This window comes from Elgaria multicarinata, chromosome 3 (assembly GCF_023053635.1).
Source record: "Elgaria multicarinata webbii isolate HBS135686 ecotype San Diego chromosome 3, rElgMul1.1.pri, whole genome shotgun sequence".
Classification (NCBI taxonomy): domain Eukaryota; kingdom Metazoa; phylum Chordata; class Lepidosauria; order Squamata; family Anguidae; genus Elgaria; species Elgaria multicarinata.
Genome location: NC_086173.1, coordinates 159051851 through 159064125, shown reverse-complemented (window position 1 = coordinate 159064125; position 12275 = coordinate 159051851). Strand labels below are relative to the sequence as shown.

General features: G+C 45.2%; 1 protein-coding gene across 1 annotated transcript; it reads right to left on the bottom strand.

The window, feature by feature from the left end:
• Nucleotides 1–3188: 3188 nt before the first annotated feature.
• On the bottom strand, nt 3189–11777 carry LOC134395649 (zinc finger protein 232-like). The gene is made up of 4 exons (XM_063121812.1): nt 11046–11777; nt 10725–10836; nt 9260–9667; nt 3189–4321 (listed from the first exon to the last, which is right to left on the bottom strand). Exons 1-4 carry the CDS (start codon nt 11775–11777, stop codon nt 3669–3671), a joined length of 1905 nt encoding a protein of 634 aa, XP_062977882.1. The 3' UTR covers nt 3189–3668.
• Between the last annotated feature and the right edge of the window lie 498 nt (nt 11778–12275).

Genomic DNA, 12275 nt, shown 5'->3' with positions numbered 1-12275 from the left:
GAACCCCCAAGCTTTAACTGTTTAGATGAAGGAGGGAATTCCACCCGTTGCTGCATGCATACAAATGGCACCTGCTGAAACTCCCTTTTATTATTATTATTATTATTATTATTATTTATTTATTTATATAGCACCATCAATGTACATGGTGCTGTACAGAGTAAAACAGTAAATAGCAAGACCCTGCCGCATAGGCTTACAATCTAATAAAATCATAGTAAAATAATAAGGAGGGGAAGAGAATGCAAACAGGTACAGGGAAGGGTAAGCAGGCACAGGGTAGGGAAAGACTAACAGTAGAAAGTAACAGTAGAAGTCTGCACAACATCAAGTTTTAAAAGCTTTAGGAAAAAGAAAAGTTTTTAGTTGAGCTTTAAAAGCTGTGGTTGAACTTGTAGTTCTCAAATGTTCTGGAAGAGCGTTCCAGGCGTAAGGGGCAGCAGACGAAAATGGACGAAGCCGAGCAAGGGAAGACTTTTCTACAAGTCTTAAAGATACAGGAGCCCTGTCCGCCTTTCCATGTGGTCACTTGACAAGCTGGAGCGTGTTCAGAGGAGGGCAACCAGGATGATCAGGGGTCTGGAAACAAAGCTCTATGAAGAGAGACGGAAACAACTGGGCATGTTTAGCCTGGAGAAGAGAAGATGGAGGGGAGACATGAGAGCACTCTTCAAATACTTAAAAGGTTGTCACACAGAGGAGGGCCAGGATCTCTTCTCGATCCTCCCAGAGTGCAGGACACGGAATAACAGGCTCAAGTTAAAGGAAGCCAGATTCCGGCTGGACATCAGGAAAAACTTCCTGACTGTTAGAGCAGTGCGACAATGGAATCAGTTGCCTGGTGAGGTTGTGGGCTCTCCCACACTAAAGGCCTTCAAGAGGCAGCTGGACAACCATCTGTCAGGGATGCTTTAGGGTGGATTCCTGCATTGAGCAGGGGGTTGGACTCGATGGCCTTGTAGGCCCCTTCCAACTCTGCTATTCTATGATTCTAGATGGAACTTCCACAGCCAAAGGCAGAGTATCTTCAAATTCTAGTTGTGGGAAGCAACAGCGAGAGAGAGGCTTTACCGTCATGATCTACTTGTGGGCTTTCCAGAGACATCTCCTTGGCCACTGGAGGGAAATCTGACACTGAACTAGATGGACCTTTGGTCTCATCCAGCAGTAAACATCTTTTCTGTTGGGTTGAAGGATCAACTTCCCATGCTTCGAGACACTAGGGGGCGATAGAGAACATGGTGCACCAACAGCCACTTGCCTTATTGTCTGATCAGTTCTTTTCTCCCCTTCCTCTTCCTTCTGCAACAAGCAACATGTGGTCTCTTCAGAGAGGAAGAAAGTAACTGTATCTCCGGCCTTCACTTACTTACACTCACACTTCTCTGATGTGTATAAAGGCATTAATAAAGTAAGTTGATTTGAACAATTTCTAAACTGGCTCTAGCTTGCGTGTATTACCTCCTATACCAAAAGTTGTGTTACCACACTTTATCTGTATAAGGCAATTCTGCTGTAACTAACTCCAGACTTTCCAACATTTTTATACTGGGTCTTGAAGTGACGGCAAAGTGAGTGTGTTTTTTGTGTCCAGGACCACCTCCCGGTAAGAACCCACCCAAATACTATCTTCATCTGAAGGCCTGCTCGAAGTCCCTCTTCTGAGGGAGGTTCAGACAATGGCAACGAAGGAGAGCACCGTCTTGTTGGTGGCCCCCCAAATTATCATTCCCCAGTGAGTTCCGCCTGGCACCAGCATTGTCATCTTTCCGGCACCAGATTAAGACTTTCCACTACTCCCAGGCATTCGACAGCACGTGATCAGACTTTTAAAAGGACCTGGGATTTTTACGTGAGGTACTGAATTCCTCTCTATTCGGCCCTGGTTAGGCCTCATCTAGAGTATTGCATCCAGTTCTGGGCTCCACAATTCAAGAAGGACGCAGACAAGCTGGAATGTGTTCAGAGGAGGGCAACCAGGATGATCAGGGGTCTGGAAACAAAGCCCTATGGAGAGAGACTGAAAGAGCTGGGCATGTTTAGCCTGGAGAAGAGAAGATTGAGGGGAGACATGATAGCACTCTTCAAATACTTAAAAGGTTGTCACACAGCGGAGGGCCAGGATCTCTTCTCGATCCTCCCAGAGTGCAGGACACGGAATAACGGGCTCAAGTTAAAGGAAGCCAGATTCCAGCTGGACATCAGGAAAAACTTCCTAACTGTTAGAGCAGTACGACAATGGAATCAGTTACCTAGGGAGGTTGTGGGCTCTCCCACACTAGAGTCTTTCAAGAGGCAGCTGGACAACCATCTGTCAGGGATGCTTTAGGGTGGATTCCTGCATTGAGCAGGGGGTTGGACTCGATGGCCTAGTAGGCCCCTTCCAACTCTGCTATTCTATGATTCTATTGTTGACTATGCAAAATTGTTTTACATTTTTCTATATAAATCATTTTATACTATGCTATACTATTGTATTTTTAGGATTTTACTCTCAGTAAACCAGCTAGAGATCTTTGGCTATTGGGCAGTATAGAAATGTAATAAATGAAATGAACCGTCATCAACAGAAGCAACCATATTCTTACGAAAGAGTTAATTTATTTAAATACATATCTATCACATTACGGTCCGGAAACATGCTGGTTATTGAATCGGTCCCTGAGTGGGCTGTCTGTATTCCACACTTGGCAACCATTACACAGTACCAGTTTCTTTTTCGTTTTTAATATTTTTATTAACACTATTTCCCCTCCTCCCTACCCCACACTCCATTGTTGACGTTCAGGATATGGATATTTCCTTGCCACTTTCATCATCCAGCCCTCGATTTCTGACGTTCAGAGTTGTTTATGTGGCGAACAGGGTACACTGCTCAGGCCCAAGAGGGAGGGATATCAGTGGGCTGAGGAAAACCCGAAGATTTGCAGAAATGGGGGGCGAAACTAGAAAACCAACAACCCATGACTGGGCATTCCACCATGTTAGGGCTACGATAGAAGAGGCCAAACAAAATGAACTTGAAGCAGGGAGTTCCCTTGGAGATTTTATTATTTATTTATTACATTTATATCCCGCCTTTTGTCCTCCAAGGAACCCAAGGCGGCGTACATAATCCCCCTCCATTCCATGATATCCTCACAACCACCCTGCTGAAATTCCCTTTTCTATGCCACTGTTAAAGATACAGGAGCCCTGTCCTCCTTTCCATAGGGTCACCTTAGTGGCCGTGGCTCTCTATGGCGTGGGTGGGCAACCTCCAGCCTTTGGGTCTAATCCGGCCTAATTAGGTTGTCCATCGGGCCTGCAGAGACCTGAGTTCCCCCTGCAGAACTTTCCCATTCCCTTCCCCAGGGAGAAGGAGGACTTTCTCATCAACTACTACCCGAAATCCTTTCAGCTGGAGATACTCCACATCGAACCTGGGATTTTCTGCATGCAAAGCAGCTGGCTGGGGATGCTGGGCGTTGTAGTCCAACACACGCTGAGGACACCAGGTTGGGGGAAAGGTGATGCAAAATATGTGTGTGCATCTCTCTTTCCTCTGCTGATGTCTAAAATCATAGAATAGCAGAGTTGGAAGGGGCCTATAAGGCCATCGAGTCCAACCCCCTGCAGGAATCTAAATAAGGTGTGAAGTCCAGGAGACGTTTCCTCCTCCGTCACCTTCACCAGACAAATTGTGTCTGATTCCCGTGCGTCCTCTGATGCTTAACAAGGTGCGCAGTCTGACGGAAACTCTTCCCGCAGGCCAGACACAGGTACGGTTTCTCTCCCGTGTGGATTCTCTGGTGTCTAAGAAGGTGCGAGTGGCAGCCGAAACTTCGGTCGCAGTCCAAACACTTGAACGGCTGCTTCCCTTTGTAGATTCTCTTGCGGCTTTTAAGACTCGGGTTTAGATTACTTTTCTCCTGACATTTGACACACTGATGTACATCTTTCTTTCCTGCGTGAGTCGCTGCCTCGGGTATTCTACGTTCCGACGGTGCCTTGCAGAAGCTTTTCCCGCAATCTGAACATGTATAAAGGTTCTCTCCTGTGTGCACTATTCTCTGATGTCTATTAAGGGTCGATTTGCGAGTGAAGCTTTTCCCACAAACGGAGCATGTGTTCCTCTTCGTCCCTTGGCGGACCATTTGAGGGATTGTGATTTCGAAGCAGGCACCCTCCTCATCTTCCAGGGATTTATCCCTCCAGTTCCCCGTTTGGTGCATCTCCGCCTTCTTTCGGCCATCTTGGTTCTCCAGCACAGCCGCTTCAGTTTCTTCCAACGGCACCTGAAGTTGCCCCTCCTCGTGCTGAATCATCCACCCCTGACCTGCTAAAATAAAGAGAGGAACGTAAGTGATGGAATTATTTAGTAACAATGCCTGCTGTTAGAAAGGCAGTTAGCAAAGAAAAACAAAAGGCAAAACAGAATGAGCATTTACCAGTCCCACAAGCACACAGGCTACCTTCTAATGATAAAAGGAGACCACAATCTCCTTTAACGAAAGCGAGCAAGCAGTTTATTCACAAATATTGTACGAAGCCAGGGAATCAGAAGACGTTTACTTTTTGGGAGGAGAGCAATGACAAATCTTGATAAAATAGTTAAGAGCAGAGACACCACACTGACAACAAAGGTCCGCATAGTTACAGCAATGGTATTCCCCGTAGTAACCTATGGCTGCGAGAGCTGGACCATAAGGAAAGCTGAGCGAAGGAAGATAGATGCTTTTGAACTGTGGCGTTGGAGGAAAATTCTGAGAGTGCCTTGGACTGCAAGAAGATCAAACCAGTCCATACTCCAGGAAATAAAGCCAGACTGCTCACTTAAGGGAATGGTATTAAAGGCAAAACTGAAGTACTTTGGCCACATAATGAGAAGACAGGATACCCTGGAGAAGAGGCTGATGCTAGGGAAAGTGGAAGGCAAAAGGAAGAGGGGCCGACCAAGGGCAAGACGGAGGGATGATATTCTGGAGGTGACAGACTTGACCTTGGGGGAGCTAGGGGTGGCGACAGCCGACAGAAAGCTCTGGCGTGGGCTGGTCCATGAAGTCACGAAGAGTCGGAAGCGACTGAACGAATAAACAACAAAAAAGTTGTTTTAAACAATCAGTATAGTCCAGTATAAAACAATGAGTATAAATTCAGTATAGATGAGTGTAGTTTAGTAGGGTATGGTCCTCTTTAAGGTGACCCTATGAAAAGGAGGACAGGGCTCCTGTATCTTTAACAGTTGTATCAAAAAGGAAATTTCAGCAGGTGTCATTTGTATATATGGGGAACCTAGTGAAATTCCCTCTTCATCACAACAGTTAAAGTTGCAGGTGCCCTGCCCTTTTTTAAATCTGGTCACTCTAGTATAGCGCCTGCAGCTTTAACTGCTGTGATGAAGAGGGAATTTCACCAGGTTCCCCATATATACAAATGACACCTGCTGAAATTCCCTTTTCTATGCGACTGTTAAAGATACAGGAGCCCTGTCCTCCTTTCCATATGGTCACCCTAGTCCTCTTTCATCATATATGCTAACCAATCCTTACCTCTTTTCTCCCATCCTGTTACCCATGTTTCCCTGTGGCAGTGCTCAATAAGACAATTAAACACAGATGGTTAAAAGACTGCACTTGTATTTGAAATTTTAATACAATGGGTAAGACCTACTCAGTATTTTATACAAGATATTTTATTTGGGAAATTGTTTGTTTGTATCACATTGTGACTCTGTGATCTACTTCAAGTTTTGGCTGTATTTTGTTTTTGTTTTTCTGTCTGTTAATAAAAATTTAAAAACCACAAAACAGCAAATGTTCTTGCAGAAACAATGCAGGTACAGCATAGAGTTTTAAAAGAGTTTGTTCAGTCCAGTTTGGGCCTGTTCAGACAACACACTAAGCCATTTGCAGCAAATGGTTAATGAGCATGTATAAACTGTGGTTATTTATCTGTACACCGCCTTGAGATCCCAATGATATAGGGCGGGATACAAAAGTTTTAAGAAAGAAAGGAAGAAATGTAGCCACCATGGTTAGGAATGGTTCACACAACACGCTAAGTCATGGTTCACACGACTTACTAAGCTATAATGTTCATAAAAAATCACTGGGAAATATGGCGGGTATATAAAAAGGATTTACTTCCGAGTATTTCCCCAATATCACCAGTGATAATGATGCGGAATTTTCCGGGCAATTTAAAAGATAAGTTGGGGAAAAGTTTAAAAGAGAGGAAAGTAATGAAGTTAAAAGATTGGCTAGAAAAGATGAGAACTCGAGAAGAATTAATGGAAAGATTAAAAGAGAGAAATTTAACGTGGTTAAATTATTTCCAATTAGAACAACGGACGAAGAAATGGTTAAAGGATAATGGAGAGTGTAGAGCGACTACGAAATTTGAGGAGCTGATCTTAAAAAAAGAAACCGAAAAAAAGGAAAATAAATTGATAAAAGGGTTAACGAGTGAAATATATAGAATACTAGTCGAAAAGGGGGAGATAGAAAGTACTGGCAAGATGGTTTGGGAAACTAACTTGAAGGAACAAATAGGGCAACAGAGCTGGGAAGGAATATGGAAACGAGTGTTGAGAAATATGTCTGTGAAGATAAAAGAAAATTACTATAAGATTGTATGGAGGTGGTATCTAACCCCGGTGAGATTAAATAAAATAAATAAATTGAATTCAGCAAATTGTTGGAGAGGGTGTCAAAAAAAAGGAACGTACTTACATATGTGGTGGGAATGCGAATTTGTACAAAAATTATGGAAAATGGTGTTTAATGAGATAAAAGAAATTTTAGGAATGGAGATTGAAGAGACACCTATAGTGGCATTGTTATCATTATATGAACAATTAAATTGTAGTAAAGAGACAAAAGAATTGATAACGAATTTGTTAGCAGCAAGGTTAGTGATATCTAGGAACTGGAAGGTTCAAGGGGATTATCATGTAGAAGATTGGTATAAAGAAATCTGGGATATTGCTATTAATGACAAATTAACATGTAATATAAAAGTTAGACGAGGAATGATAAAAACCAATGATTTTGAAGGAATATGGAAACAGTTCCTAGAATTTGTATTATCTAAGGGGAGTGGGAAAGCACCTCCAGAAGAAGCAATGAGATTTTGGAAACAGGAATGAGATCCTGTGGTGGGGGGTGCACCTTTATGTTAAGTATGATCATGTTAATAGAGAAAGCTAGAATATATGTTATCAAATGTTATCTAATAATTTATGTATTATGTAGTATTGTTTTTATTGTATTGATGTATGTTGAAATATTAAATAATAAAAAAGCTATAATGTTCAGCTCAAAATGCTTAACCATTGTGGCTTAGCGTGTCATCTGAACAGGGGCTTTAAGTTTCAACATCATCATCATAATTGCATTTATATCCCACCATTTTTCCTCCAAGGAACCCAAGGCAGCATACATAATCCCCCCCCTCTCCATTTTTATCCTCACAACCACCACCCTGTGAGGTAGGTTGGGCTGAGAGTCTGTGACTGGCCCTAAGTCGCCCAGTGGGTTTCCATGGCCGATTGGGGAATAGAATCCGGATCTCCCGACTCCCAGTCCGACACTATAGCCACTACACCACACCATTACCCCAGGAGGCGCAAGAGAGAGCAAACACATGATGTGCTCCCAGCAATGGAGGAAGTCAGAGAGGGAGTGGGGTGGGGGGGAGGAAGTAAGGAAGGGGAGGAGCTAAAGGAAGGAATCACAGGAAACCACACTGTAGGCTATAGAGATGCTAAGGCTAGCTGTGGTCTAAATTCCCATGAATTAACTAACAGAAACAATGTCCCCTTCCAGTAACTTGCAGACAAGGTTGCTGTATTCCCAGTAGTAAGAGACTATGCTCCACAATAATGCCATGGGGAAGCAGGATTATGCCCACTAGCCCTTCTCCACTGCAGACGTACTGGAACTCTTTCAGTCTGAGGTTCAAATCTCATTTTGAAGAAGCCCAAAACAAAGGGAATAAAAATTCCCATCTTCCACTGGGTGCCAGCCGCTGGTCGAGTGTCCATATGGAAAGGAGAACAGGGCTCCTTTGGATTGGAAAGGGAATTTCAGCAGGTGTCATTTGTATGCGTGCAGCACCTGGTGGAATTCCTTCTTTACACAGTTAATGCTGCAGGAGCCCTGCCTAGCATGACCCTATGGAAAGGAGGTCAGGGCTCTTGTCATCTTGTATAGAAACAGGAATTTTAGCTGGTGTCATTTGAAGCTGTGCAGCACCTGGTGAAATTCCCTCTTCATCACCACCGTTAAAGCTGCAGGGGCCCTGCTCTCTTTTGTATCTGGTCAAGAAAGCAGGGCTCCTGCAGCTTTAACAGTTGTGATGAAGAGGGAATTTCACCAGGTGCTGCACATCTACAAATGACACCTGCTGAAATTCCCTTTTCTATGCAACTGTTAAAGATACAGGAGCCCGGTCCTCCTTTCCACAGGGTCACCCTAGTTTAGACTCCACTTGGAGCAGATCTTTACTGAACTGGCTCCCTCTCTGTAGAATTCCTGCCAGTTGATATCAGGCAGATGCCATCATCGCTGTATTTGAATTTTTAATACGAAGACGTTTTTTTAAAAAAGCTATTCCTGAATGAGCAGCCACGGTTTTATTGTATAACTTGATTTTAACTAGGTTTTTTAAAAATTCTTTTATATTTTAATTGTTTCCTGCTTTACTGCTCACCACTTAGAAATATTTCTTTGGATGTAGAGCAGCTTATACATTCAATAAATAAATAAATAAATAAATAAGTTTAATGTTTTAGAATGTTGGGAGAACCACATAAAAGCTGTGAAATCCCTAAATGGACTAGGGGTGAGAACCACCTGGTGATGTCGAAAAGGGGGCTCAGACACCTGGGGAACGCCACAGGGTCACATTAGGAACTCAGGAGGGCTGAATTTGCACCCAGGGCAGAAGCTCAACATCCCTACTCCACTGTGTCCAGTTCCTGCCATCGCTGGATTCCGACATGATAACCCACAATCAAGGGTTGAGAATGGGCTGAGTGTGGATTATCATTGAACCATGGGTTGTTGATGAAACGTGGGTTATCGTGTTGTCTGTACCCAGCCACAAAAAACAAACCATGGTTTGTTAACCACAAACAACCCACAGTTCACAACCCAACAACGAACAGTGGTTTCTCTTCATGGGCTGTTCGTGGTTAACAAACCATGCTTTGTTAGCGCAGCTGGGTTCAGACAACGCGATAGCCCACGCTTCAACAACAACTGTGATTGCTCACCTGTATGAATTCTCAGGTGTCTTATCAGGTTTTCTCTCCGAGTGAAGCTTCGCCCACAGACTGCGCACAGGTGCGACCTCTGCCCAGTGTGGAGTAGCTGGTGTCGAAAGAGGTTGGCTTTCCGTGTGAAACTCTGCCCGCATTCTGTGCAGATGTGCAGCTTCGGTCCCGCGTGGATTCTCTGATGTCTCTTAAGGTCTAGTTTCTGGGCCCGGCTTTTCCTGAAGGTGGTGTACGTGGTCTTCTTTCTCGTCACCTGTTGTGGGATTGTGATTTCGGGCAGGTCAGCCCAAGAACCAGCAATTGACTGATGCTTCCAAGTTTCTGTTGGACTTTCTGCCTGGTTCTCTAAGTTTACTTCCAGCTCTGTTCTTACTACATCACATTCGCTCACAAGCTCCTCTCCTCCTGGAACAGAGAGGGAATGTGGTAAGAGAGAAAATAAACACTCAAAAGAAATAAAATTGCTTAGCAGCTGGACTCAAAATGGGATCCAGTTAATTAGTTTTAAAATCTCTGCACTGGCTGCCAATTAGTTTCTGGGCGAAGTATAAAGTGTTGGTTATCACCTTTAAAGCCCTACATGGTTTGGGTCCAGGTTACCTGCGGGATCGCCTTCTCCCAAACAATCCGCCCGGCACGCTCAGGTCCTCTGGGAAAAATCTACTTCTGCTAGCAAAAACAAGGCTGACAGGTATTACCCAGAGGACCTTTTCTTCTGCTGCTCCCAGTTTGTGGAATGGCTTGCTGGGAGAGATTTGTCAACTTAATAGTCTTCCGGAATTTAAGAAAGTCATAAAGACTGACCTCTTCCGGCAGGCCTACCCAGTTGGATTTTAAATTTGCCTTTTAACGATGTGCTGCTTTTAGTGATGTATTGGTTTTAAATGTTTTAATTAGTTGTATGATGTTGCATTTGTGTTGTGCTCTGCCTCGATCCAAAGGGAGAGGCAGGTAACAAATAAATTTTTATTATTATTATTATTATTATTATTATTATTATTATTATTATTATTATTATTATTCATATCAGGAGGAAACTGTTTAGCCCAGCTCCTTTTCCTGCGGTATAGCAGAATTGCACTTTTATACACAGCTTCTATGGCGGGATGAGAAAAAATATCAGAATCTCCTTGTTATGAAAAAAACCCGCGATAAGGGTTGCAAAGATCGGGGGACGCCCTGGAGGATGACACTGTCATCTAAAAGATCCACAAACTACAGTGAGTGAGCAAACTTGAAAGCCCAAGAAAAGCTTTGCGTAGAAAACCCCTCAAACTTCGTTGGGCTGTTTGAGGTTTTCGTATTTTGCCCCCCTCCCCGCAAAGGTTTATTGTACTTCTGCAAACCCTGTGGTTCTGCCAACGCCTTTCCCTGGTGTACGGGTGGTGCCGTGTTGGCTACATATGAACCGGCACTCACGACCTGAACGTCGGAAAGAGAAGGAACAATGACGATTCCATACCTAGCAAGCTGGCATCCCTGACACCCTCCTGCTTGACTCCGCTGTAGGGCTCCGAAGGTGCCTGATCTTCTTCGGAGAAGCTCACAGCCACTTCTGCAGACGTCCCGAGCACCTAGGACAGCAAAAGAGGGTGCCGTTAGGGACCGTCTGAAGCCAAGGAGGACCCGTTGAAGGAGTTCCTCCTCGTTTCCACCCATCTTTAATTCTATTTCTTTGAAATTATTTTTAGGCCGCCTTTAAGGGTAAAACCTCCGCAAGCCGGCCATCTTTATCACCACCTTGCCCCCCCCCCCCACAATTTAGTCAGGAGGCTCAGCTCACCTGTCCTTCCCATTCCTCGGCCTCTCGCTGTCTCAGCAGGAAATCCTCGGCCAGGGCCACCGCCTGGTAACAGGACTCTGGAACGGCTTCCCTGACCCAGCTCTGCATCTCCGAGGGCAGGACAGCCAGAAACTGCTCCAGGATCAGCAATTCCAAGATCTGCTCCTTCGTGTGGCTCTCGGGAGTCAGCCACTGGCAGCAAAGATCGTGGAGTCGGTCGAAAACTTCCCGGGGGCCCTCGCCCTCCTGGTAGCGGAAGAGCCGGAAGCGCTGCCGTCGGGATTCCAGGTCCGCCTGGCTCAGGATCTCCAGCACTTCTCCACTGTCCCCTGTCTCCTGGTTGCGAGAGACCTCTGGGGCTCCGGCTTCGAGGCCCGGCAAGCGTCCAATCGCTACCTCCCCTTGCGGCCCGCTGCCCAAATTGGCCGCCATTTCGGAAGGAACCAGGGAGGACTTGGTGACTTCCCACCGCATGGTCTTCGGCAATTCAGGGCTCTCCCGGTGAGGGCTGTGCACCACCTTCAAGAAATCCTGCCATTGGACTTCCCAGCTCTGGGCCAATCCCTCCTCAGCTTCTGATCCCACCTGCCCAGGGATGGCCCAACTCGCAAACTCTCCAATTGCTCCGACCTGGGCAAGGCACAGGCTCCTTCCTCCGTTTTTGACCCCTTCCTCCTCCACTGGCTCGATACACAGGAGACCCACAGCAGCTGCTCCCTCCTGCTCTGCCATCTCCTCTCGTCCCAGACAGTCCTAAGCCGACTCGGACCACATGTTAAGAAAACCCTGTTGGCTTTCGGCACATGAGCAAACCCAGAAGGATGGACGGCCTCCAAACCTTGAACCAGGATTAGCTCGTTTCAGCCAGCTGAAGGGAATGATATAGGATTATATCGAGAAACCCAGACTCTCCTTTCAAACAGAAAGACCTCCCTGAAACAAAGAAACACAAAACAGTTGGAAGGTTAGTGAGTACGGAAGAGCAGGCCTTCTCAGTGGTGGCCCCGAACCTCTGGAATCCGCTTCCATCAGGAGTTTGTCAGGCCCCTCCTATTTGCAGGACTGCAGGAACGCTCCGCAGCTCCGCCCTCCCATAGTGTTCCTTGGGATACTAGTTCTATTTATGGATTTTTATTGAACATATTCTTAGTGATTTTCATTGTATCTGCTTTGGGTGGCTATCCACTTGCACGCCACTTAGAGAGGCCCCCACCCTTAAATGTGGGTTTA